Source organism: Lactuca sativa, chromosome 6, assembly GCF_002870075.4.
Source record: "Lactuca sativa cultivar Salinas chromosome 6, Lsat_Salinas_v11, whole genome shotgun sequence".
Classification (NCBI taxonomy): Eukaryota; Viridiplantae; Streptophyta; class Magnoliopsida; order Asterales; family Asteraceae; genus Lactuca; species Lactuca sativa.
The window spans coordinates 124,437,073-124,462,470 of record NC_056628.2 but is presented as its reverse complement, the minus strand read 5'-3'; the positions used below and the strand labels follow the sequence as shown (position 1 = coordinate 124,462,470).

Below are 25,398 nucleotides of genomic sequence, written 5' to 3'. Positions count from 1 at the left end.
GTCTGGCTGTGGACAATCACGAGCAAAATGCCCTGGCTCGTGGCAGTTGAAACATCATAGCTTTCCCTTGATGAACCCAACCTTCTTGTCAGCACTCATCCCCCAGTTATTCTTTCCAGTCTTTTTGGCAAATTGTTTCACCCTAAAGACTGCCATGGCAATTTGACATGTAATATCCATCTCCTTAACGTCTTCAGGGTGAATCTGATCAAGATTGGCAAATGACAATTGAGGTGGAAGATCCCCGGCTAGAAGCGCATTGTAGCAATTGACAAGCCCCGAAGCAAGTGCAAGATTCTCATCGCCCTCCTTTCCCTTTGAAGAAGAAGCTCCAGGTGAGGATGAAGCAGCTTGAGCAGCCATAAATGATTGATTCTGCGAGAGGGGCATGGCTGAAGCAGAGGAAGCCGATGGAGTTTGAAAAGTTTGAATCTAAGCTTGCGAAGGAAGCTGATTAAAAGATGAACCTGCAGAGGGAAGAGAAACAGAAAAGGATGAAAGAGCATTGTTAGAGGAGATGCCAAGATTTGCAGCTGAATATGAGTTCACATGGTTAATTCCCCGCTGCTTGTCATCAATATCACACACCTTGATGACTGCCATCACTTCAGCAAGAGAGAGGCGGCTGAGATCCTTAGTTTTCTTAATGACAGCTACATTCATGTCCCAAGATTTTGGGAGAGCATTCAGCAGCTTCTTGTTTACTTCTGACTTTGTGTAGAAAATCCCAGCCACAGTCATTTCTGTATTAAGAGTTGTGAACCGCTGCAGCTGTGCTTCAAGGGTCTCTCCAGGAACATAATTAAACATATTAAAACGTTGTCACAACATGTCCTGGCAACTCTCTTGCATATCTTCGTTCCCTTCATACACCTCAATCAGTGCTTCCCACAAAACTTTAGCCGACGTATACTCTCTGAACCCTTGAGCAATGTATGGTGACAAGGCCATGGTCAAGATGGCCAATGCCTTTTCCTGCTCCTCCACACTCTCAAAGTCTTCATCAGTGTAATTTTCTATTTTCTTATCAACCACTTGTCCCGCAACTGTAGTGGTTACTCTGATTGGATTCTTGATGACGCATTTCCACAACTTGAAATCTTTCATTTTTATGTACTTCTCTATTCAGTACTTCCATTTGGGTTGTATTTGATTAATATACAAATCTTATCTAAATGGATGGAAAACATAGAGCAACATAATCACCAAGCAATTCCATTACATCCATCGAATCAAACCCCTAAAAGCAAATTCTTGTAAACCACTATCTCAGAAAAGGGTAAAATAAAAAAATTAAATTAAACCAAGACATTCAAACAAAATATGAAATATGTCACTGTAGGAAACCTCAATAGAACATGAAAGAGATATGTTGCCAACCACTACATTTGAAGATGATGGATCCATTATCTGACTCCTGTAAAATATGAATACAAAGTGAAGTTAGTGTCATCAGAATTAGTAATTAGTAAGTAGAAGGCACATACTTTTTGATTTACAACTAAAAACCGTTGTTTCAGGGATCAAAAATGAACGTGAAGCTTCTTAATCGGCTGGTAATTGAAGAACATAAACAGGGCTTCATTTTTGTATTGTGTGTTTTATTGTGCATGTAGACATGAAAGATAACACCTTAAGCAAAAAATTAGTATAAAAGAAGAAATAAAAAAGAGTAATTAAAAGCAATTAACTAAGAGATGCAGCAGCAATAGTTACTGGTCTAGTGATTAAATACCATTATCACATTACATAATCCTGCTGACAATACCTCTCCTAAAAAATACATATTATAAGATAAAGCAATAATCTTGAATCTTATATATAGAATTAGATACCTTCAGGAAAGAAAAAAGAAAACAAATTCTATTAATCATATTTTTGTATAATCTTTCAAGAGTCTTTCACTTTTTCTTCTTCTAAACACTGATCAGAGATTAATAAGACATGTTACTCTTTCAAGAATATTTCAGCCCTAGTCTCAAGTGCAGTTCAAATACTATTGGTTCAACCATCAAAGGAACATACAATCGGCTATATGCAAATGGTGTTGGGAGGAAAGCAAAATTAGAAATAATATGCATAGAAGAACAATGAATTTGGGAACCGGTCAGGCTACACTTACCTAGCTTTCATATTCCGCCATCTCTACCTACTTTTTCTTTGAGTTCTTTCAATCACGATTTCAGATAAGTTAATGACAACTATAGACAAAATGTGACCCAATTAGAATTCTTCATATTTGGCCCCTAACTGCTCCATATTTGGCCCCTAACTGCTCCATATTTCGATCATCACCACAAAAGAATAATATCATATAATATGTTTATGGTTAAATGTAAAGCATGGTAACTTACTTCCATTTTTTACCGTATCAGAACTGCAGCTTGAAAAATCATTCTGGTAATTTCCCATGTTAGTTTAATAAACTAAACTTTCTTTGAGGTGTTTTGTCAAACAGCTAGGCTGCATAATCCTTAAAACCATTAGAAACTGTGAAATCCATCTTATTGTATGTAAGTAAACAATACACAAGGCCTGCAAATAGAAGCTTGCATCGAATTCCTTCACCACCGCCTCAGTGGGCACCATCGCCAACCCTAAACATCAGTAAATTCAGTCGATTTTAGGCTTTCCAGCACCGTGGATGGTTTCTGTCTCTTGACACAAAGGTGAAACCCAGAGGTAAAAACATGAAATCAAAGATAAAACTAACCTGCAAGCACCCAAAACAACGGAACTTTGGCAGTGGGAAAGTGTCCACTACAACGATTAATTTCCACACATACAATAGAAACAAATATAAAACATGGTTTGAAACTAAACAACAGTAAATAACCTTATGCTTCAAAACATCAACCAAATCATAGGAACCTGGGACGAAGAGCTTGCAGGGGCGACACAAAATCGGGGAAGAAAGCGATTTCTAAATCTGGGAAAATATGGAAGAAGTGGAGCAATCACTTTAAAAAGCAAGTTCAGAAAACATTACGTATTAAAGATTTGTTGGGAATTGAATTTGTAAGAAGCAGTACCTGTTATGGGGGCAAAACACAATTCCATACAAAACTCAGATTCCACTTGAAAACCCTTCAAATAGCTTGTGGTGGCTATCCGACGGTGGTGATGTCAGTGGAGGAGACAGATTGTAATATTTTTGAGAGCAAAAGGAAAAGTACAGAAGAGGAGAAATCCAAAGGCAACAACTCATCTGACAACGTTGACTGCATTTGGCAAGTGAGATATGGAGCAGATTAGAGAGAAAGGGGAATGGAATCGGTGGAGGAGATGTAAATGGAGACAGTGGGTGGGGGAAGCAGAGGGCACAATAGGCGGTGAAGGAGTTAGGGAAAAGATCTGGAAGGTGGAGGGGGTATCGGTGAGGCGGTGTAACCCAGGTTTAAAGTAATAGATATGAAAACGATAAGCAATAACATAGGTGGTAAAAGAGAGAAGATGACACGTTTTTCAAATGAACAGTTGAGTCACAGGACACGTAGCCAGCATCCTAAAACAGAATTAACTATCACTTGTAATATAAAATATTTAGTAAAGTAAGCCAAATGAAGAAAACAAAAAAATTATATATATTTCAGCCAATGAAAGCCAAGAACTGTTCAAGTGGTTGTTGTAAATTAGTATGTATATATAATGTGATTAAGATTTAAAAAAAATGTGAAATAAATTAATTAAGATTAAAATAAAAGTTGATTTGCTGTTAAAGTGAGATTACTGCCCAATTTAGGTTTGCGGCCGTAAACCCGAAGCTTGCGGCCGTAAACTCGAGGTTTGTGGTCGAGATGGAATACGGTCCAAATTTATGGTTCAAGAATGCGGTTAAAGATTCACGGTCCAAAGCTTTACGGTTGAAGTATACAGCCCAAGAACTTTGATGGGATTGCGGCCGTAAACAGAGATTACGGCCGTAAGCTTAAGCCGTAATCAACAAGTTTTTCAATTTCTCGATTAAAGCAAAAACCCTTTTCGCAGAAAAATGCTAACACAGTCTCAAGCCAATAAGAACTCGCTCCAAAATCGATTGTAGAATGCTTTGACACTGGTTCCGCTCTGATACCAATTGTAAAGTCTAAATAAAGGATCTTACCAGAGATCAATAGCAAACATGAAACACACAAGGCAATAATAGAAACGAAAAGAGAATAAACCAAGCTTGCACACGTTTTATATCAATAAATGTCTGGTACAACTTGATGGAAAACCGTGAACACTAAAGGCATCAACAACCACAAAACATCTGACTAACCCTCTATTTATAGGGACCACGACCGAGAAGAGTTTACGACCGTAAGGTGTTTACGGCCGTAAACTCATTACAACTGTAAACTAACCACAAAAACAGACTACTAAAGTACTTCCTACCATTACATTGTAAAGCCTAGACCAAACCACTAACTTGGACCTTTCAGACGGGTACGTCAAGCACCCCAAAATGGCTTGACCTGGGTAAGTCAGACACCCCAGAATTGTCTGATAGTACGTTATGTTATGCTAGGTGGTAGTAGTGGGGGGTGAAATAGTCCCCGGTAGTCGGGTGAAATAGACCGACGGATACGTCAAGCACCCCAGAATGGCTTGACCTAGGTACGTCAAACACCCCAAAATGGTTTGACCTGGGTACGTTAAACACCCCAGAATGGTTTGACCTGGGTAAGGCAGGCGCCCCCGAATTGTCTAAAGTATATTGTATGGTATGTGGTATGATGGGGGAACTCACTAAGCTTCGTGCTTACAATTTACAGTTTTGGTTGCAGGTACCTCCTCAACTAGGGGGAAGGAGCTGGCGTGGTAGCGGCATATCACACACACACTCTTGTTTTTCCGCATTACGGATTTTTTGGGATGTACTCTGACATATTATTATGATGTGGCTGGTTTTAAGACATGAAGCATTACTATGAAACTTTTATTTCGAAGTTTTTATGAATTGACCTACTTAAAAATGAAAATTTTGACCTATGTTTTTGGGATGTTACAATGATATTTTGAAGAACGAAGGAGTAGTTGATCTCTTATCTAATGGACAATGTCTGGGTTAAATCAGAGTTCAATCGTGGCTTTAGAAAGCACTCTTTGTTGTTTAGTTCAAGGGTCATACTAGCAATTGTATTTATAGACTTATCCAAGTGGAGATTGTTGGATTAAGGTGTCTAAACTCATAACAAAATTGGTATAAACTTGTAATTAAAAGCAAATTCTTTTTTGGGTTGCCCTCATAACTAGAAACTGATTAGAATAACATTTGTAGAGAGAGGAAATAATTTAATAGTTTATTATATGATTAATAAAGTAATTAGAAATATATTAAATTAATTAGTAACTAATCATAATTAATTGGGGTAATTTGGAATTAATTAGAAGTGTAAGAGCTACTTGGTAATTGCTTAATAGCCAAGTAATATAGAGGTTCTAGAAACATCTTACTATGGACGGTTTTAAAGTGCCTTCCAAGGCAATCTAGAATGCTCCATTTAGTTAAAAGAAAGCAGATAATTACCAGGATTTGAAATAATATTATTTTATGTTCAAATATAAGGTTTATGGGTTTTCTTAGCAGCTATATAAAGGGGTATTTGGCTTGCAAATTTCATCCACTCTTCTTAGAGATATTCCAGCTGAAAATTTGCTCCCCGCTCTTGTTGTAGTTTCTTGCTTTGGGTGTGAGTCATTAGAGGCATCATCCTTTTAGTGCTAGCTTTCTAAAGGTCTACAAAGGAAGGAATTGTTTACAATAACAATTCTAAAGGTATGTAATCCTAACCTATGAATTTCGATAATAATAAGGTTAATCTATGGTTTGTAGTTCATAATATGTCGCCTTGGGGGTTGTTTGATATACGTCTGGCCGAGTCGGGTCAGACGTATTTGGCTAACTCGGTCAGCTGAGGTTGTTTGTCAAACTAAATTTGGATGGCTGAAAAGCTTTTCCCAATCTGCCCTTGCCCTACTGTTCCTTTTCAGCGCCTCTAAAAAGATACATTCTCCTCCTTTTTCAGCGACAAGGAAGATCCGTTGAGATTGACGATTTGAGCCAGCCCCCCACCGATCGACACCCATCTTCTCATCATTGATCAGGTACGCTGATCTTTTCCTCTTTCACTTGCGTTTTCGTTTTTTTCCCATTTTTCTGCTCTGTTGATGTTTGTTGTTAATGAAGATTTTTTTGATTTTTTTTCTAATCTTCTCCTCTTTCACATGCGTTTAATTTTTTTTTTTTTTATGATTGTTAAACATGGGTAAGATTTTTTTTTACATTATGAGATTGTTAAATCTGGATAAGAATTGATTTGCTCTAACATCATATTTGTTGCAACATCAATTTAGGAAGAATTGATTTGTTCCAATAGTATGCATGTTCATGATATCTAGACCCAACCTCCATTTTTATCGATTAAGGATATGAGTATGCAAGTAAAATGAAATTTGGACACCCACACCTTAACTAAGGGGTTGTTTGAATATCATATTTTCTCTTTTCCCCTGTAAATTTCTCAATGTAATACGATACTTGCCATATATAATGAAGGTGTTTGTTTCTTGATCCACATTCTCACTTGGTTTTACTGGTATTTTGTATGCTTATGTTCTCACTTGACATATAACTCTTCTGTCCTTCTTCATTACCTTATATAATGAGAAGCACTGTTTATCTTGTGAATAAGAAGAACATTATTGTTGTTATACATTAATGAGATGTACAATTAAGTAGCATGGTAAATTGGTTAATTTTTTTTATCAATCAGCACATTCAGTCAAGATTTACAGTCAAACAACATGGCTACTTACTCAGTCATGATTTCTTATCCAGATAGACCTTTCCAAGTCAGCACTTTCTCAGTCAACAACTATCAAACGAGACCTTAATGTAAAGACATAGATCCTTAATAAGTTGCATGTACCCTTAATTGTTAAGTGTAATTTTCTGCATTGTATATAAATTTTATAACCTAAGAAACCTATCAGTAGTATCAGAGCTTGATTGTCTTACATTGATTATGCATGAGATGAATTATATAGACACTTTTTTTTGGACATTTTGGTCTGTCATTGGAGTTAAGACTTTATCCCAAGCAACCCAACAAATTTTAGAGTTTAATACATTGTCACTCCATAAAAAATGTATATCTAGATTTCTCAAGATCACAAATTACTTTAATTTTAAGAGAGAAATAATAATTTGGAAGACTTCCAAGCACTGAATTAACAAGAGTTATCATACCTCCAAAGGATAAAGACTTAACTTTCCAAGTGGAAACCCATGCAAGGAAGTTATCTATAAACCGATTTTTAATTTTTTTTTATAAAGACATGTTTGCTACCTTCAGAATACCCAAGTAATTAAGTAACTTATTTATAACCAGTTTCTGATTTTTTGATAAAGACATGTTTAGTGCCTAACACTTACTTTTGGAGAAGTTTATCTTGAGGCCTGATGCATGGTAAAAGCACAAGTGGATTCTAAAAGCCCTGCCTAGACAACGAGTGAAGCGAAGTTGTAAAAGCTGATGAATTTTTAACGATTTGAAGAAGTTCAATTTCAATATAAACTATTTGAGAAATGACTATTGTATTAATTATATTAACGTAGTTTGTTATGATATTAATAGTGTTTATAACTTTGTTACGATAATATTCATATTTAATTCTTTAAAATTTAAAGAATACACTTAAGGGTATTCGATTAATCCCTGTCTATGCCGATTAATCACTTAACCTCAATCGGTCAACCTATTACCATCAAATAGTTTTTACAACCTTGATGACAACATATCACTTTGCCAAACACGTTTTACTAATAGAAAAGAAAAAAACAAAACTTGAAACAACCTCTTACAAAAAGGGGGTAGAAGATAAAGGTGACAACGTAAGGTTGTCTAATGACAATAGCAATAAAAACAAAAAAATAAACAAAACTTGAAAAAGACAATAGAACCTATAAACACGTGCGAGGGTGCCGTCGTAAATTCACATCTATCCATTGTCGTGTCATCACAGTATCCCCAACCTCCTTCTTTCTCCGCCTATATATACCCTATATAGCGCTTTTGAGCTAAGGCATCTCGTCCAATCAAAACCAAAAAAACACACATAAACACGCACTTATCTGCATCACCATCAACCGTGTAAGTTTTTAGTCAAAGTTCGTAATTTCCTCTTTTGTCCGAATAATCTCTTAGCATATTATATATATTTGTTTAATTCTGTGTGTATATATATAAAAATCATTTCATATTGATAATAACCACTGTTGATTCAATCTTTTTCCGAGTTCAACAGATTTAGGGTTACTTATAGATCTATTAAGTATAATTACCAGATTTCGATTGTATTTTTCTAGAAAACCGTTTTTCATTTCAAAAGATATATACAATAGATTAACAATTCCTTCAATAGTGGAAATGGGTAGCTGCAGTTGTATTGGACTATCCTCATCGAAACCATTTTGCCGTAGGATCTTAATTACTTATAAAAGATCTTCGCTTTTTGGTTTTCAAATCCCTATTTCTAATCACTCAGCTGTGATTAATTTGCCGAAATCTCGATTTAAGTTACTTGGTTCAAGGGGAAGTCATACTTGTAAGAGTAAAGTTCTAGGGTTTAGAGAAGGTGCGATTGATCCAAACTTAGGTTTTAGAGATGTAAGCGATTCAAATCAGAAGGGTTTTTGTGGTTCTGCTTTGAATTGGGGAAGACAGCCTAGGGTTTTATTGAATGGTTGTCTAGCTGGAGGAATCGATAGGAGATTCAGCAGGCTTGTATCTAAAGTAGCCTCGGATTATAGAAATCATTCAACGTCAGTTGAATCCCATGTTAATGACACAAGCTGGGAAAGGATTTACATTAAAGGGAGATTGAATGTGAAGCCTCTAGTGATTGAGGAGGTGGAAAGAAAAGATGAAAATGAAGAGAAAGTGTTGGATTATAGTCATTCAAGTGTAAATAAAGAATCTCTTGATACTGTTTTAGGAGATGAGAGAAAGGAATCTGAGATTGAGAAAGAAGCATGGAAGTTGCTTAGAGGGTCAATTGTGAATTACTGTGGAACTCCAATTGGAACTGTTGCAGCAACTGATCCAGCTGATAAACTGCCATTGAACTATGATCAAGTTTTCATTCGTGATTTTGTTCCTTCTGCTCTTGCATTCTTGCTCAATGGAGAAGGAGAGATTGTCAAGAACTTTCTGCTCCATACTCTCCAATTGCAGGTATTCACTGATTTTTGTTTCTTACTCTTTAAAAACACACATAATTTCAAACCATGATTTTGTAGTTGAAGCATCTTTGAGTTTTTTTTGTGTTCTTTTGTTGCCAGAGTTGGGAAAAGACAGTTGACTGCCATAGCCCTGGTCAAGGGTTGATGCCAGCAAGCTTTAAAGTTAGAAGTGTGGCTCTTGATGGAAAATCTGGTGAATTTGAGGATGTTTTGGATCCTGATTTTGGTGAATCAGCAATTGGTCGTGTTGCTCCTGTTGATTCTGGTAAATTCATACTTACTACATCATAAGATCATTTGCTTAAACTATGAATTTGGAATAATTTTATCTAAGGTTTTGATTGCATAGTTCTTATTGGCTTTACTGCATTTCGTTTTCTTTTACCAATTTATGCAACAAAATGGACTTCTTACTTATTTATGCAACAATGTTTCTGATTTAACGTTAGTTCATGCAATAAAGACATAAACTTGACTTCTTATCAGTTTATGTAAGCTTAAATTAGTGAATTCATATTTCATAATAACAACTTGAAACATGAATCTTGCATAAATTGTGTCCCTAACCCTTTTGTTGCATACATTGCTAAAAAAGTGAAACATGGTACATTAAGACGCATTAATCCATATATTTATACAATAAATCGGTGATTTTTATACTAACTTCATAAAACATGGCTGTAAAATTTGCGTTGAAATTCATTATGTTGCATATTGGTAAAAAAAGGTTAAATGTGGTTGCATCATTGTACATATATAACTCTTTGATTTATACATAAATCGGTGAATTCATTGCAACAACTTAAAACATGAATTTGCATAATTCATATTAAAAACTATCTCATTGCATAATATTGGTAAAGAAAACTGAAATATGTTTGCATTTATATGCATCCAATCCTTTCGTTTATGCATAAATTGGTGAAATTATAGCAACAACAATAAACATGATTGCAATGTTTGTGTTGAAAACCATTTTCTTGCATATATTCATAAAAAGGTGAAACGTGGTTGCATAATTTAGTGACTTTTGTTGTAACAACTTGAAACATGATTTGCATAATTCATGGTTTCATATAATGGTAAAAAACATAACTATGCAATTAATATAACAACTTGAAACATGATTACATTTTACGCATAAAAACTTCATTATTTCATATAATGTTAAAAACCTGATAAAAATGCATGTTAGTTTAGTATTCCAACATTTATTTTTTTGGTAAAAAATTCTAATTGAGTTTTGACATGTTTATATCAGGTTTGTGGTGGATTATTTTATTAAGAGCTTATGGAAAGATCACAGGTGACTACAGTTTACAAGAAAGAGTAGATGTTCAAACAGGAATAAGATTAATACTCAAATTGTGTTTATCTGATGGATTTGACATGTTTCCTACTCTTCTTGTAACTGATGGATCTTGCATGATAGATAGAAGAATGGGTATTCATGGTCATCCTCTTGAAATTCAAGTAAGTTTGCTTTTTTATATTAATTAATTAATTCAATTTTAACAAACTCAAACTGTTTTCATTTAAATTAGAGTAAATTACACGAATGGTCCCTATGGTTTAGGGTAATTTACGCGTTTGGTCCCTAACTTATTTTTTTAGCTCGGAAGTTCCCGACTGTTTGTTTTTGTTACGCACTTGGTCCCTGTCTTACCTAAAAAGACTATTTTGCCCTTGATTTTTTTTAATTTATTTAAATGAACACACCCCCAACCCCACCCCCTCACCTTACTTTACCTACCCCAACATTTTTCCCTATTTAAATGATAGTATTTTTAGCTAAGATAGGGACCAAACACGTAACAAAAACAAACAGTAGGGACCAAGCACGTAACAAAAACAAACAGCATGGACCTTCCGAGTTAAACAAATAAGTTAGGGACTAAGCTCGCAAATTACCCCAAACCATAGGGATCATTTGTGTAATTTACTCTTTAAATTATTAAATGAAAATTTTCATTGCATTAAATGGGTGACATTTCAGGCACTATTCTACTCAGCACTACGCTGCTCAAGAGAAATGGTGAAAGTCAACGAGTCAACACAAGGTCTAGCAGCTGCCATCAACAACCGATTAAGTGCACTCTCGTTCCACATACGCGAATATTATTGGGTTGACATGAAAAAGATAAATGAAATTTATCGTTATAAAACGGAGGAATATTCTACAGATGCTATTAATAAATTTAACATTTATCCTGAACAAATTCCATCTTGGTTGGTGGATTGGATACCTGAATCTGGAGGGTATCTTATTGGAAATTTGCAGCCTGCTCATATGGACTTTAGATTCTTCACACTTGGGAATTTGTGGGCCATAGTTTCCTCTTTGGGTACTCCGAAACAAAATGATGGGATTTTGAATTTGATTGAAGAGAAATGGGATGATCTTGTTGCAAATATGCCTCTCAAGATTTGTTATCCTGCTCTTGATTATGATGAATGGCGTATAATTACTGGAAGTGATCCTAAAAACACGTGAGTTTTTTTCATTTATTTGTTTATTTGTTTATTGTAACATATCCTACACTATTATTTTAGGGTTTATCTCAAAAAAGACCTTATATTTTGTGTTTATTCCGGATTAAATTTCATTTTTTTTGCCTAAAAAATACCTTGTATTTTTTCTGATTTGATCTTTTTAATCATTTTTTTTCTAAAAAATGTTGTAAAATGTGAGGGTTTTTTCGAAAAAAACTAAAAAAGTTGAGGGTTTATTTGGAAACATTTAGAAGGTTGAGGGTTTTTTTCGGAAAAAATTACAAAGTTGTGGCCTTTTTTTGGAAAAAATGAAAAATACAATGTCTTTTTTAGGCAAAAAGTAATTTGAGGTTTAATCGGAAAAACACAAAATATAAGGTCTTTTTTGAGATTAACCCCCCAAAAAAGTTGTAAAATGTGAGGGTTTTTACGGAAAAAACTAAAATAGTTGAGGGTTTTTTCAGAAATAGTTTGAAGGTTGAGGGTTTTTTTCGGAAAAAAGACAAAAGTTAAGGGCTTTTTCGAAAAAACGAAAAAATATAAGGTTTTTCTCAGGAAAAAATAAAACTTGAGGCTTAATCCGGAAGAAACATAAAATGTAAGGTCTTTTTTAAGATTATACATTATTTGAAAATTTTACAATGCTATAATGGGGGCACAATTGTCATTTGGCATGTGTTTATCGTCTGTTTTGTAACGGTGTTAGTTAGAGTGACCAAAACCGCAACAAAATGAAACCACAGGGACTGGTTTTGAAACGAAAATCAAAATTGGGATGAACTTGCTATTTTCACCATACCATAGGGACCATTTCTGTAATATAATTATGTTTTATTTAGATAAGTGGAAGTACATTGCTTGATTGGATAGATTTTTCAAAGATAAAAAATTATTTTTTGAAAGTACGATGCATTACTCTTGTCTATGCAAAAGACGTAAATGCACTCATCCTCATACTCATCTTTTTTTTTTTTTTTTGTCAAAAAAGACATAAATGCCCTTCCTACCGGGCCCAATCTCGGCACTTTTTTCATCCTAACTTAAGTGTCTTTTTCTTTTCAGTCCTTGGTCATACCACAACGGCGGATCTTGGCCTACTCTTCTTTGGCAGGTAATCATGCTTGCGAAAAGACATAAATGCCCTCAACATCAACAAACATCATTTAATCTCAATCTCATTTCCTTGTTATTTTTTCAGTTCACGCTTGCATGCATCAAGATGAAGAGGCCAGAACTCGCAAGAAAAGCAATTGCTTTAGCCGAAAAGCGGCTTTCATTGGATCAATGGCCAGAATATTATGACACAAGATATGGAAGATTTATTGGGAAACAATCTCGGTTGTATCAAACATGGACAATTGCTGGATTCTTGACATCAAAGAAGCTATTGGAGAATAGTGAAATGGCTTCAAAGTTGTTTTGGGAAGAAGATTATCAACTGCTTGAGAATTGTGTTTGTGGGCTTGGAAAACATGGGAGAAAGAAATGCTCAAGATCTGCAGCTAGATCCCATTTTGTGCTTTAGAAAATAGAAATGAGTTATTATTTTGTTCCTATTTTCTTCATGACATGACAAAATAAAGAAAAACTTATTCGGAGCTTTGTGATTCTCTGTCGTGAAACCAAACATTGTAACTTATAAAAATTCGCTTGTTGGTGATTTGTGATCCTTGGTCTTTTAGTATTCTTTTTTATTTCAGTCACTAAAGGTGTGATTTCTCATTACTTACATGACTCGGAACTATAAAAAATAACATTTTTCTAGATGTCCACATAGGTTGGTTTAGGAAACCGAAACCGAACCCAAACCCATTTGTTTGGTTTCTCAGTAATTGGTTTTTTCATGGTCCGCTTTCGGGTTTAATCGCAAACCCAATTCTAATCCCTCATATAAGAGATGAAAAGAGAGGATATTAGGGGTGTTAATCGGGTCAACTCGATCGGATTTTAAAAAGAAAATAAAACTTCACCCGAAAACCGATCATATTAAGTAACAGGTTAGTTGGATGCGGGTCAATCAGGTTTTAAATGCTACAAATGGTATCATAGTACAAGATAATAACGTGTAATGAATTTCTTTTTGTACGGGTTAATGTGAAATGACTTGTGGGTTTATTTCGGTTCTAATCTATCATAATAAATGAAGATCTTTTTGCCACATGTCATCTTCTACTTCATTTTAACACATGTCATTTTGTAGGAGTTTTAGAATTTTTATTTTCAACTTGTCATTTTTTGGAAATTTCTATTTTTTTTAAAATAAAATTTCATAAAATTCTAACGGGTTTTATAAGGAAAGAAAGTTATTCTATATATTAATTTGATAATAAATTCTCATATATACTTCAAATGATTTGATTTTTTTTATAAATGTTCCAAAATATTATATTTCGTTATGTAAAAATATTAATTTATAAAATATTGAATATTTATATATTGATATTAAATTTTTAATTTTAATAAACCCTGTAATACACGGGTTCCACACTTAGTACACTTCATATACGTGCATTAAGTTGGAAGGGTAATGACTTACATCCATATCCCATATTATACATCTGTTTATTTATTATTTAATATTTATTTCTTTTTGAACATGACTTCGATACTATCACCATTCGGATTTAACATCGAGTTGTATTAAGTTCACTTGTCTTATACTTCCATAAAAAGGTATTTACTTTATTTATTGAACAATGTCAAATATAATTTTCATGTAAATTAACTATCATACTTTATATATAAATATATATTACGTTAATTACATTGAAATTGAAATTTTGGAGTATTTTCGATAGCTACATTATAAGAAACTAAAGTATAAGTATCAAACTAAAAATATTATTCGAGTTATAATCGGGTTGACGAACATATATATATATATATATATATATATATATATATATATATATATATATATATAGAGAGAGAGAGAGAGAGAGAGAGAGATCAACTCGAAACCCGACCCTAAATAAACTTTAGGTTTGTTGGGTTAACCCAAATAACTCAATTTAGACTTTCAAACCCTATCAAATCCGACCCTATTCATCTTATTTGGTCTAGGTTTTTTGACACCCCTAGTAGATGCTTCTTACCTAGGGCGATAGACGCATCTATTGCTGGCAAGATAAAAACTTGCGGGCACTTTCAAACACAAGACCTCTAAGTTCACATGTCCAAAGCTTTACCAATCCAACTAAGTTGGTAAATAAGAACTCAAATAGTGGAAAAGCTAATACTTTTTTCCCAAAGGTTTTTTAAACATCAGATGCATTTATATATTGTTTAAAAGATGAGATAATGTCATTATTAGCTATGACAACCCGAAATTTCTATGTTGTACAACCAATCAACTCAATCAAAGTCGGACATATTTCTGTTATCTTTTTGCACTGTTTAGAGTCTTTTTTAGTGTACTAAGCCTAGTACATCCAAGGAATGAGTGATATGAAGTGTCTGTTGAAGTTCAAAACCAACAAACAAGCCATAAACCCCTTCACAAGGAGTTTACGGCCAGGACTCATGAGTTTACGGCCGTAAACTCATGGTGGTCGTAAACTCTTGGCTATATATGTGATACTTGACCATTTTTCAACATTTTTACCACTTTTATCTCAAGAACTCGACTTTGCTCTCAAGTATCATCAAGAACTTCCATCTTGATCTTCAATCTAGTAAGTAATCTTTCCATTTTCAAGTTGATATCCTTTTATATCTAGTGAAGATACATGATTTCATCCATGAAATCTCTTTTTTTGGTTAGATCTTCAAGTGTTCTTCATTTCACCAAGAACACCTACTAGTTCTTGGACCGTGAAAAACGTGAGTATATCTTCTATCTCATAGTTAGGCTTGTTAAGCTCTTGATTTCTAGCCTTGAATCATCAAATAATGCATAAATTCCAAGAGTTTACGGCCATGACCATCTCCCTTGGCCGTAAACCCTTGTTAAGGCTACTAGTTGGACATAAACTCTTCTTTAAGGCTTGGAATGAACCTAGAGCACTTCTTGATGCTTGTAAGGACTTTAAATCACCTTTTTCGCACAAGACTTCATGAGTTTACGGTCGTAAACTCATAGGGCCGTAAACCCTATGGCCGTAAACTCAAGGGCCGTGAACACTTGGCCGCAAACACCAAGTGTGGCCGTAAACTCCCCTTATACACAATCATTTGTGATTTATACCTTTCCATTCAAGTGTATCCTAGTTCCTAAGGTGTTTCCCTTACCTGATTAGTTTAATAAATACTAATTACATACATATATGTGTCATTATATGCTAAATAGGATCCGTGTGTGTGCTCAAGTCTTCACTTGACACTTAGCATCTTATACCACTCTTTCATCCGGACTACTCACTACAGGTGAGTTCATACCCCTTAACTTATCTTTTAAACGATTTTAAATGCTTTTATGTGTGTGTGTGTGTGGGGGGGGGGGGGGCGAATACAAGTAGAAACATTATAGTTATTATATCAATCACATGTGATTAATAACTATCAAACAGACAGATTTCTTATACTTCAAACTGTGTTTCCAAACAAATTGCTTCAAATAGTTTTACAAACTCTTTTACATATTAATCTCATTATTTAAACTCTTTTAAACTTATACTTTATCAAAATCATGTCCATATAGATATAGTTATATAAGTAGGATTGAAAAGACTTAGGACTGATAACTCACCTTATTTCTGGTTCCTTGTTTGGTTATGGACTTAGGGTATCGGTTGTTTGTCCGAAGGTCGTTTGAATCTTAGTTATATATATTATATGTATGTATATAGATATTACAGTTCTTCATTCAGTTCAATACCTTTGGGTAGCAAAGGTGTGCAAACATGTTCATTCATACAAACAATATTTCTAGTAAACTATAATAGGTATAGTTTAGGAAGTCACTACTTACTATTACTAGAACAATGAAACATACAAGAGTCGGTTGATTCATGAGTCAATACAAACATACTATTATGAGAAACAGAGAGAATATACTATTATGAGAAACAGAGAGAATATACAATTATGAGAAACAGAGAGAACATACTATTATGAGAAACAGAGAGAATATACTATTATGAGAAACAAAGAGAACATACACTACACTATACAAAGAGAACACACAATACACTAGTATAGAGAGAACATACAATACACTAGAACATACTATACAAACACTAGAACACTATAACATTAATGTGAGCCACTACTTCATGGCATGGTAATCTACTGTTGTGTCATGTTTTGCAACTAGAGTCTCCTCGAGGGAGAGCATGAATTGGTGTATAGATCTATAGGGTATTGACTATCCTACACCTTGCTGCTAGCTACAGTAGGACCTGCAGGTCTACGGGTGACTAATGTCATACCATTTCGATGCCTTAGAGCGAAGTTTATACTAGTCTATCAAGTATGGTTACAACATATCACATTTTGCCTTAATTAACAAACTGGTTTAAGGTAGTATACATTGGTAGTTACGTACATACAATACAACTATACACTATTATTGTTTGATTAATGTCTAAGTCCATAACTATAATTGTTAAGACTTGACCCGACCCGACATGGTCCATTTAGGTTGCATGGCATCATGCATTTGGATAGACTAAAATGAGAGAAATAACACTTAAGCTTTATTAATATATTATAAGTTCTAATATATTAATAAGATTATTTAATTAGTATTGATCAAGAATTAGTCTAGAATTAATTAAGTGATCAAAAGAAGACTAATTAAATATATGGGTTGATTGTGTAAATCATCCATACTTATATAGTGGGCTAATGCTCCATGGATTATCAAGTTGGGCTAAAACCCATAGGATTATCCATGGATGCTCCATGGTGTATTTGAACCCATGGATCCAAGGAAATGGAAAGTCATGACAATTAGGGTTTACCCTAATTGTAACAACTATATAAGCATCATATCTTGTGCAAAAATCGGACTATGTATGTATATATAGGGCAAGTCGATTTTATGAAGTGTGTATTTTTCTCTCTAAGTTATTCCAAATGCATTTGATGTTGTGTGAACCATTTGAGGTGTCACACTTGGGGCACTAGGCTCTCAAGCTACATGGAATCAAGCACCAAAAAAGAGGTATGTCATTCTACTAGATTTTACATTATTTGTACTTCATAATATGCTAGTTAGGATAAATACCTTGGAAATTGACATTTGCATGTATAATAGAGAAAACATAGATCCAAGGTATTTAGGGTTGCATGTACACCATAGGAGTGTTAGAATGCTTAAAAACAACAGTGGTATTAGAGCCTAGGCTTGTTTTCTTTATACTTGATGCAAATTGCTGAAAAAAGTTGATTTTCTGCTCACTGCCCAGTTGACTCGCCGAGTCCATCATGGAACTCGACGAGTCCATGCCTTTCTTCAACCAACTCACCGAGTCAGTTCATGCACTCGACGAGTTGGCAGTCCAGATTGCAGATTTTTGAGTTTTGGTGCTGGAATTGGTCTAGAATCATTACCTTTGACTGTTTTGGACTTATAAAATCTATTTTTAATGTGGTAATGATTATGCTAAACCAATTTCAATGCTATAAACAAAGTTTTAAGTTTTATATGTGTTCATGTAACTCTTGAAAAATGTTGATTATGAATGTTCATGCTTATGAGTTTTGGTAGATCATAGAAATTATGTGCAAATTGTTTGTTAGTATAATTCTTGATCTCAATGAAATTGTATGGAGTCCATAACTTGTCCTCAAATTATGGATTACCAAGAGTTTTATGTTTCCTTGATTTATGAGTTAGTTTAGATTAATAAAAAAAATTGTGTTTTAGTTGTTTTTAATCCAAATTAATCTAGAGTTAGTTGGTCAAATATGTTTTTGTAACTTGTCTTCAAGTTATGTGAAAAGTCATATTTATGAATCTTAAAAAACTCATAAAAGTGTCATAGGTTACACAAAAATGAAGAGTCCTTTTCATTAAATGGTTTTATGACTCCATAACTTGTCCTCAAGTTATGGATGTTGAAAAGTCACTTCCTTAAAATTGTTATTAAAGAATAAGAGGTTACATAAAAATGAAGAGTCTTCATTTTAATGAACCATTAAACTCATAAGTTATGAAATGAAAGGTTTTGAATAGTTTCAAAACTTGCCCTCAAGTTTTGGGATTTGTAAAGTCTCACACACATTAATGCTTTAATTCCAAAATCTACAATTTTAATAGTTAAAATTCAAACTTTATGGACTGCATTAAATTAATTAAAGTGTTTAATTAAAAGAGTTAATAATTCCATAAAGAAATGGTTTAAGTTTAATTAAATTAATAATATAGTTTAATTAATAGACTAAACCACCAAGTATTTTAAATGTTTAAAATACACCCTTATACTATTGTTATAATTTTAATTATATAGATATCTATAAGATAAAGTCAATCTTACCGTTAGTAGGTCTCATTCACAAAGCCGGTCTATAAGAGGGGTAAAAGGTTACTGCCTATAAAATGACAGTTTAATGGGTGTCCACTCTCACCCACCGCTTCCTTGACTGGTGGAGGGTCGTTAGCCGAACAGGTAGGAAATGACTATAGTTCTCCCTTCATTAAAATTATAATGATAAATACTAAGTAACTAAACACTTGTTAATTACCAATTTTAGTTACTTAGGAAAATGTGAAAAAGGTGCTAACCCATGAAATTACACTTTGTACCTTACCAAGTCGTTAGTGGAGCGTATGTGATTAACCGACACACTAATAAGGACTAGTAAGAGTGGAAAAGGGTAACTTGGCTTTATTATAGATCAGTGGAGCGTGTGTGGTTAACCGGAACATCGATTAGGTGATAAAGTTAAGGGTAACAAGTCAATTTGCATGGTTATTCACACCTTGTTTGTGATCCTTGGCATCCCAGTCAGAAACTTGAGAGGGCAAAATCGAGATTCAAACATGCCATTGAAAGTTCAATGTATCTCAAAAGATCTAGGAGTTTCAAATCCAATTAAAACTTAATTATATTTTGTTTTTCATGGTGGAAATTGGTAAATCGTCATTTACCTACCTTCAACTATTTTATAACTCGGATTACGACATCCCTCTTCCGGTTATAAATAGGTTGTTGGGTCCTTGCCTTAATATTTCATATTGGGTGTTATATTAAGGACTTTAAATCAACTAACTTGAATTTCTCCCTTATAGATGTCTAGTTTAGACAACTATGGTCTTCCCAAGTCTTTAGGAACAAGCTTCCTAATGAAGATGATATCCCAAAAGACAATCAAGGTGAAAGACTAATCCCTTTATTGAGCACTAATGGGACTAGAAATCATACTTCACTTCCGTCACCTCCTCCAATAATTCTCCCTATCCCACAAGTTTTAAGACTTGATAAGTTCTAAGTCACTCAATCCCTATTGGCAAACAAAGTCTATATGTGCTTAGGTCTTGGAGATTAAGTCACATATTGACAAGCCGAGAGAGTCGGGTGTCGAAGTCTCGAGGTAGCTGGCTGTTGACTTGGTTCTTCAGTCACTCCCGGATGACAAATCATGACATGACCCTTAATGATCTTACCTATTTGCTTGATGATGCTGAATCAACAATGATTTGGAGCATTGGCAAAGCAAATTAGATTGGAAGATCTACTTCCCAAACCTATTTGGACATTGACATTGGTAACATTGGAAGTCCAAAAAAACTTTCTCTTCCCAATTTAAAGGGATTGGCCATGGTCAAGTCATTTTGACCCAATGGTAAAGAGAAAGGCTAAGTCTGTGATACTCTCGTGTGCCATTTCCAAAGAGTCCATATTTTTCTTTTGCCAAAAGAAGGGGCATTGGTTGCGAAGCTACCGAATTTACCTGAAACCTCATAAGGATGGCAAAGTCAAAAGGTTGACTCTACTTCAGGTAAAGTCCGTTATCTAACTCTATTAAGTCTCTTTTGGAGATTCTTAATACATGATGTAGTGTAATTACATTTTGATGTTTTTGAAGAATCAAAGGAAGCTTAAAGAAACGGTGTGCTGATTTTGATTGCATGGTTCGATGACCAGAATTTTGAGCCACTGCATAAGAGTTATGAGATATTTCTTAGGAATAGATAACAACAAAGTTTTCAAATGAATTTGCATTGTAAGGATATGTTTTTCCGCAAAGTTTTTAAATTAAAAGAAAAGTTTTGATTTTATTTATTTTAAGTATCCTTACAATGGCATTTGTGAAAAATTGTTGTTTATATGTTTCCATTGATATGTAATATTGGAAAATGAATTTGATTCTTTCATTTGTGGTAGTGTCATAATTTACCAAATAAGGAAAGATTCTCATCACCCAATTTTTAGTTGGATAGAAACTTGGAATCATGCAAGTTGTATTGTGTGATGAATGAGAATTTTCATCTTTGGGAAATTACGACTAAGTCCTTGTGCACATGTATGTGTGAGTTAAGTGAAGGACTAAAGGATTAGGTACGCTTGGTTGTGCGCTGGTCAGGTCCACCACAAAGGCTAATAAGATTATTCAATTATGATTTACGAAAGTTAAGTAAATATGATTATGCTTACAAGTTTAAGTGTAATTCTGAAACATTGGAAAAGTTTCAATGTATGGAAGAATGAATAAGAAGAATCAAATAAGGTAGAAAGATAAAAGTTTCTCCAATCTGAAGAGATGGGAGAGTACATGTGTATCTTGTTTTATGATTATCTTAGTGATTATGGAACTATATCATAATTGATCCTCTAAGAACACCTTAGTGCATATGTTTGCCTAAGGAGAGGAATCATGAATTGTTGAAATGGTTAAATCATAGGATAAATCATACTTCGTTCCAAAATCAAATCTTAGAGTCATACTCCAAGATTGAGCCTTGAGTGACATAATCTTAAGAAAGGTTTAAAACACTTGTCAAATGTAGAGTAAAATGTTTTCTTACTCTTGTACATTTGAAATTGGTAAGTTGTGATGTTTTGGATAAAATAAAGACCAACTAAGGCCAATTGTGTGAAGTGTTTGTCTTGATTAGAATCCACACTATCTCTTAAATATTTGGCGAGAGAGTCTTATATGTCAAGAGGACAGTGAGAGTCTAACAGATCCTGAAATAATTTTAAGAACTAATCAAGAGTATTGTTAATCACTAGCCCATGACATTCAGTTCATATGTGTTTGGATTTGCCACTAACCTTGTCTTGTGATTATGGTTATGACAAATTCACATGGATAGGAACTCTTACACCACATAAAATCTAAAGTTTCATAAGGTCTCTCTCCGATTCATGAAAATGATGGTGAGGAAACGCTTTCACTAAGTAGATTTTAAGTAGATAGCAATTGTAATCATTGCATTCTCAAAGTCGTTAGTGGAGCGCGTGTGGTTAGCCGGCACACTAACATAGACTTGTGAGAAATGGCAAAGGTCTAAACAATTGAGACTATGATTACGACATCCCTTTTAATAGTTCTAAAATACACACATGTGAGCTATCTAAGGAAAGGTGTATGATTTTGATAAAGTCTTATCAATGCATCTCGTATAAAAAAAAACTGAACTTTGGTAAGAAAGTCAATAAAGTATTGATTTCTAGAAGTCCAGCTGATTTCTGGATACATGTTAGAGCTAGTGGGAGCATAAGTGTTATGCTAGTAAGATAATAATCATTATGATAGTAGGAGCACGATTATTATGTTAAGTGTTGCAAGTTAGCAATGTTAATTATAGAAAACAAAAGTTTCAATTTGCTTTGAAAAGTTGTTTTGCTATAACTAAGGGAGAGGATTTTCTACTTCATTTCAATTCTACAAGCTTAGATTGAGATTTTAATCAACTTTAGTCAAGGATATATATGAATGTTATGTTGGAATGGTTCAACATAAGGAAACTCTATATATGTTGCGCTCTTAAAATTCAATTATGATTACGGCATACCTCTTCATAGTTCGAATTATGAAAACATGGCAAATTAAAAACTTTATAGCATGAATCGTGTCCCATATGCTTCGGATATAGGTTCGATTACATGTGCTATAATCCGATCTAAATTTTCCAAATGCCTAGGGCATTAAGATGGAAAAAGAATAGAATTGGAAATGACTAAAATGATTAAGCAAATTGTCGAGGACAATCTGAGGTTTACCAAAGATTGGTTGCTCATGGACAATTGAAAGTATAGAGTATGGACCATATTGACATATTTTGAAAAGTGGCAACTCTTGTTCAAAAGTGATGGTCAAAATGGGAATATGGAATTGTTTCCATAGGTGGAAGTTATTCTTTGAATCTGTGTAAGATTAAAGAACTTAATGCAAAGAAGGATGTTCAAAGGAATGTACTTTGAATTTGAGACTTCATTTCCATGGAATTGCTTTCCATTGGAAATACTTTGTAATTTCTGTTGCCAAGTCTTTGTGATTTGTGTGCACATTCATTACAAGATGATCATTTCATATAAGTTTAGAATCTAACAAATTATAGTAAATGGCAAGAGTTTGGTATTCTTACATTTACAATAAGGATTGGAATTGTGAAATAAGCATCATTGAAATGGTGTCAATCGATCTGTTTCATAAAGAGAGGACCATATGTAAACATAGTGTGCATACTTGGAGTATGACAAAGCTATTATTTGGAAAAACATAGTGTGCATGCTTGGAGCATGGCATGACTATTGTTTTAGTTCAAGTGTTAAGTTGATTAATCGAAACATGAATAATGAGTAAACAATATGGTGTTTAGATAAAAGGGTTTTTAATTACACTCAAGAGTTTGGGGCCATATAGGATTATGTATTATTCTTGTGTTTCACTTTGCATGTTTTGACTTCCAGAATAACTACGTCGTTCTTCCTGAATGACTAAGTTATTCAAACCATCCACAGTCGGTCATATGTTGGAAGTAGATATGAATCAATACTGTCATGAATATGGCTTGTAAGATTTGTCTAAGGTGCATTAGACATAGCAATGGTTGCTACAACATTCATGAGTGCTCATAAGTTCTGAGTATTAGATTCAACCCACGCTCATTTGAATCACTTCATGGATTTTATCATGAGTGAATCATGAGACGATAATATCTTATATTCTTCAAACCTAAAGATATGAGTTGTTGACTATCATTTGGTTATACATTGATTGCACGAAAACGCATTGGTAACTCGATGTTATAAAATGTGCCTTTGTGTATGATTCAACAAGTAGTCAGTGCAAGCATATGAGTCAACGTTTATCCATTCCTTTTACCCTCAAATGGATAAAAGCGATATCTGTGGGCCCCTCGATGATTTAGTGATGACAAAATGTAAGTGCTCGGTCGGGCCTGGATTGATTTGATTTGTTAAATTAGTCAGTTGTCATGAATCAGAACTCGAGAAACAACAAATGGAAAGAGAGAATGATTATAATCAATGTCTCAGTCCATATGATATCTAGAATGGAGGAATATATGATCACTTATCTAATGGACGCGTTATTGATTTGTTCAGAGTTCGACATAAGCTTTTGAGAGCTACGATTGCCAGTCGGTTCTTGAAGTCACACTTGCAATAATAGTTTTAGAATTATCCAAGTGGGACACTGTTGGATTAATGTCTAAGTCCATAACTATAATTGGTAAGACTTGACCCGACCCGGCATGGTCCATTTGGGTTGCATGGCATCATGCATTTGGATAGACTAAAATGAGAGAAATAACACTTAAGCTTTATTAATATATTATAAGTTCTAATATATTAATAAGATTATTTAATTAGTATTGATCAAGAATTAGTCTAGAATTAATTAAGTGATCAAAAGAAGACTAATTAAATATATGGGTTGATTGTGTAAATTTTAACGCCCGTAGATCCGGGCTAGTCAATTTAGAGATAATAGGGGTCGAAAATGAGTTTTCGACAAAAGATTATTTAGAATAAATAATCTTAACCAAGTTGTTGAATATGTCTCAAGGGTTTCATACATATAAAGAGCGTCAAAATCCGAGTTATAACGAAGAAGTTATGAGCCGTCAAAGTTTAGCGACAGAACCGACACGGCACCGCAAAGACGTAAATAGTGAATTTATGATAGAGTGACTTTTAGCCTTAGTAATCTAAATGAAAGTCGTAGAATATGTTAACCTGAGAGCGTCCATAAAAAGAACACCCAAATCTGACTTCGTATGAGGAAGTTATGATTTTTCGAAATTTCGGCTTAGCGGCGTACAACCCGAAGTTCGAGTATTAGGTCGAGCGGTTTTTAGCCGACACAACCTAAACAAGAATCAAAGATCTCGTTATTAGTAGCGTAACGATAAAAAGACAGACGAAAATGGACATCGGATAAAGAAGTTATGAGATTTTAACGGACCAATCATGTCCCGGCCTGTTAAAAATATAACTTTAAAAATAAAGTCGAAATTAGCCGACGGAGTCTAAACAAAAGTTGTAGAGTACGCCTCCACCTACGCGTGGATATAAAGAACGTCAAAAAAGGAGTTCGTATGAACGAGTTACAAATTATAATAGCATATTTACGTATTAAAATAAAGTATAATTCATATATACTTAGGCATATATATACATATGTATATATCATTAGAAATGTATCGACGATGCGCTCATTATAAGACTAATGTTGAGTTCTTTCGACATTAGTTTAGTACAAATATCATTAAATCCATTTAAAATAGTATTATAGAGGGGTGTGTAGTTGTTTATATA

General features: G+C 34.0%; 1 protein-coding gene across 1 annotated transcript; it reads left to right on the top strand.

The window, feature by feature from the left end:
• Positions 1–8,057: 8,057 nt before the first annotated feature.
• LOC111890053 (alkaline/neutral invertase A, mitochondrial) lies at positions 8,058–13,384 on the top strand. Its single transcript, XM_023886215.3, has 6 exons — positions 8,058–9,221; positions 9,329–9,494; positions 10,491–10,702; positions 11,226–11,719; positions 12,785–12,833; positions 12,921–13,384. Exons 1-6 carry the CDS (start codon positions 8,415–8,417, stop codon positions 13,245–13,247), a joined length of 2,055 nt encoding a protein of 684 aa, XP_023741983.1. The 5' UTR covers positions 8,058–8,414; the 3' UTR covers positions 13,248–13,384.
• Positions 13,385–25,398: the final 12,014 nt, after the last annotated feature.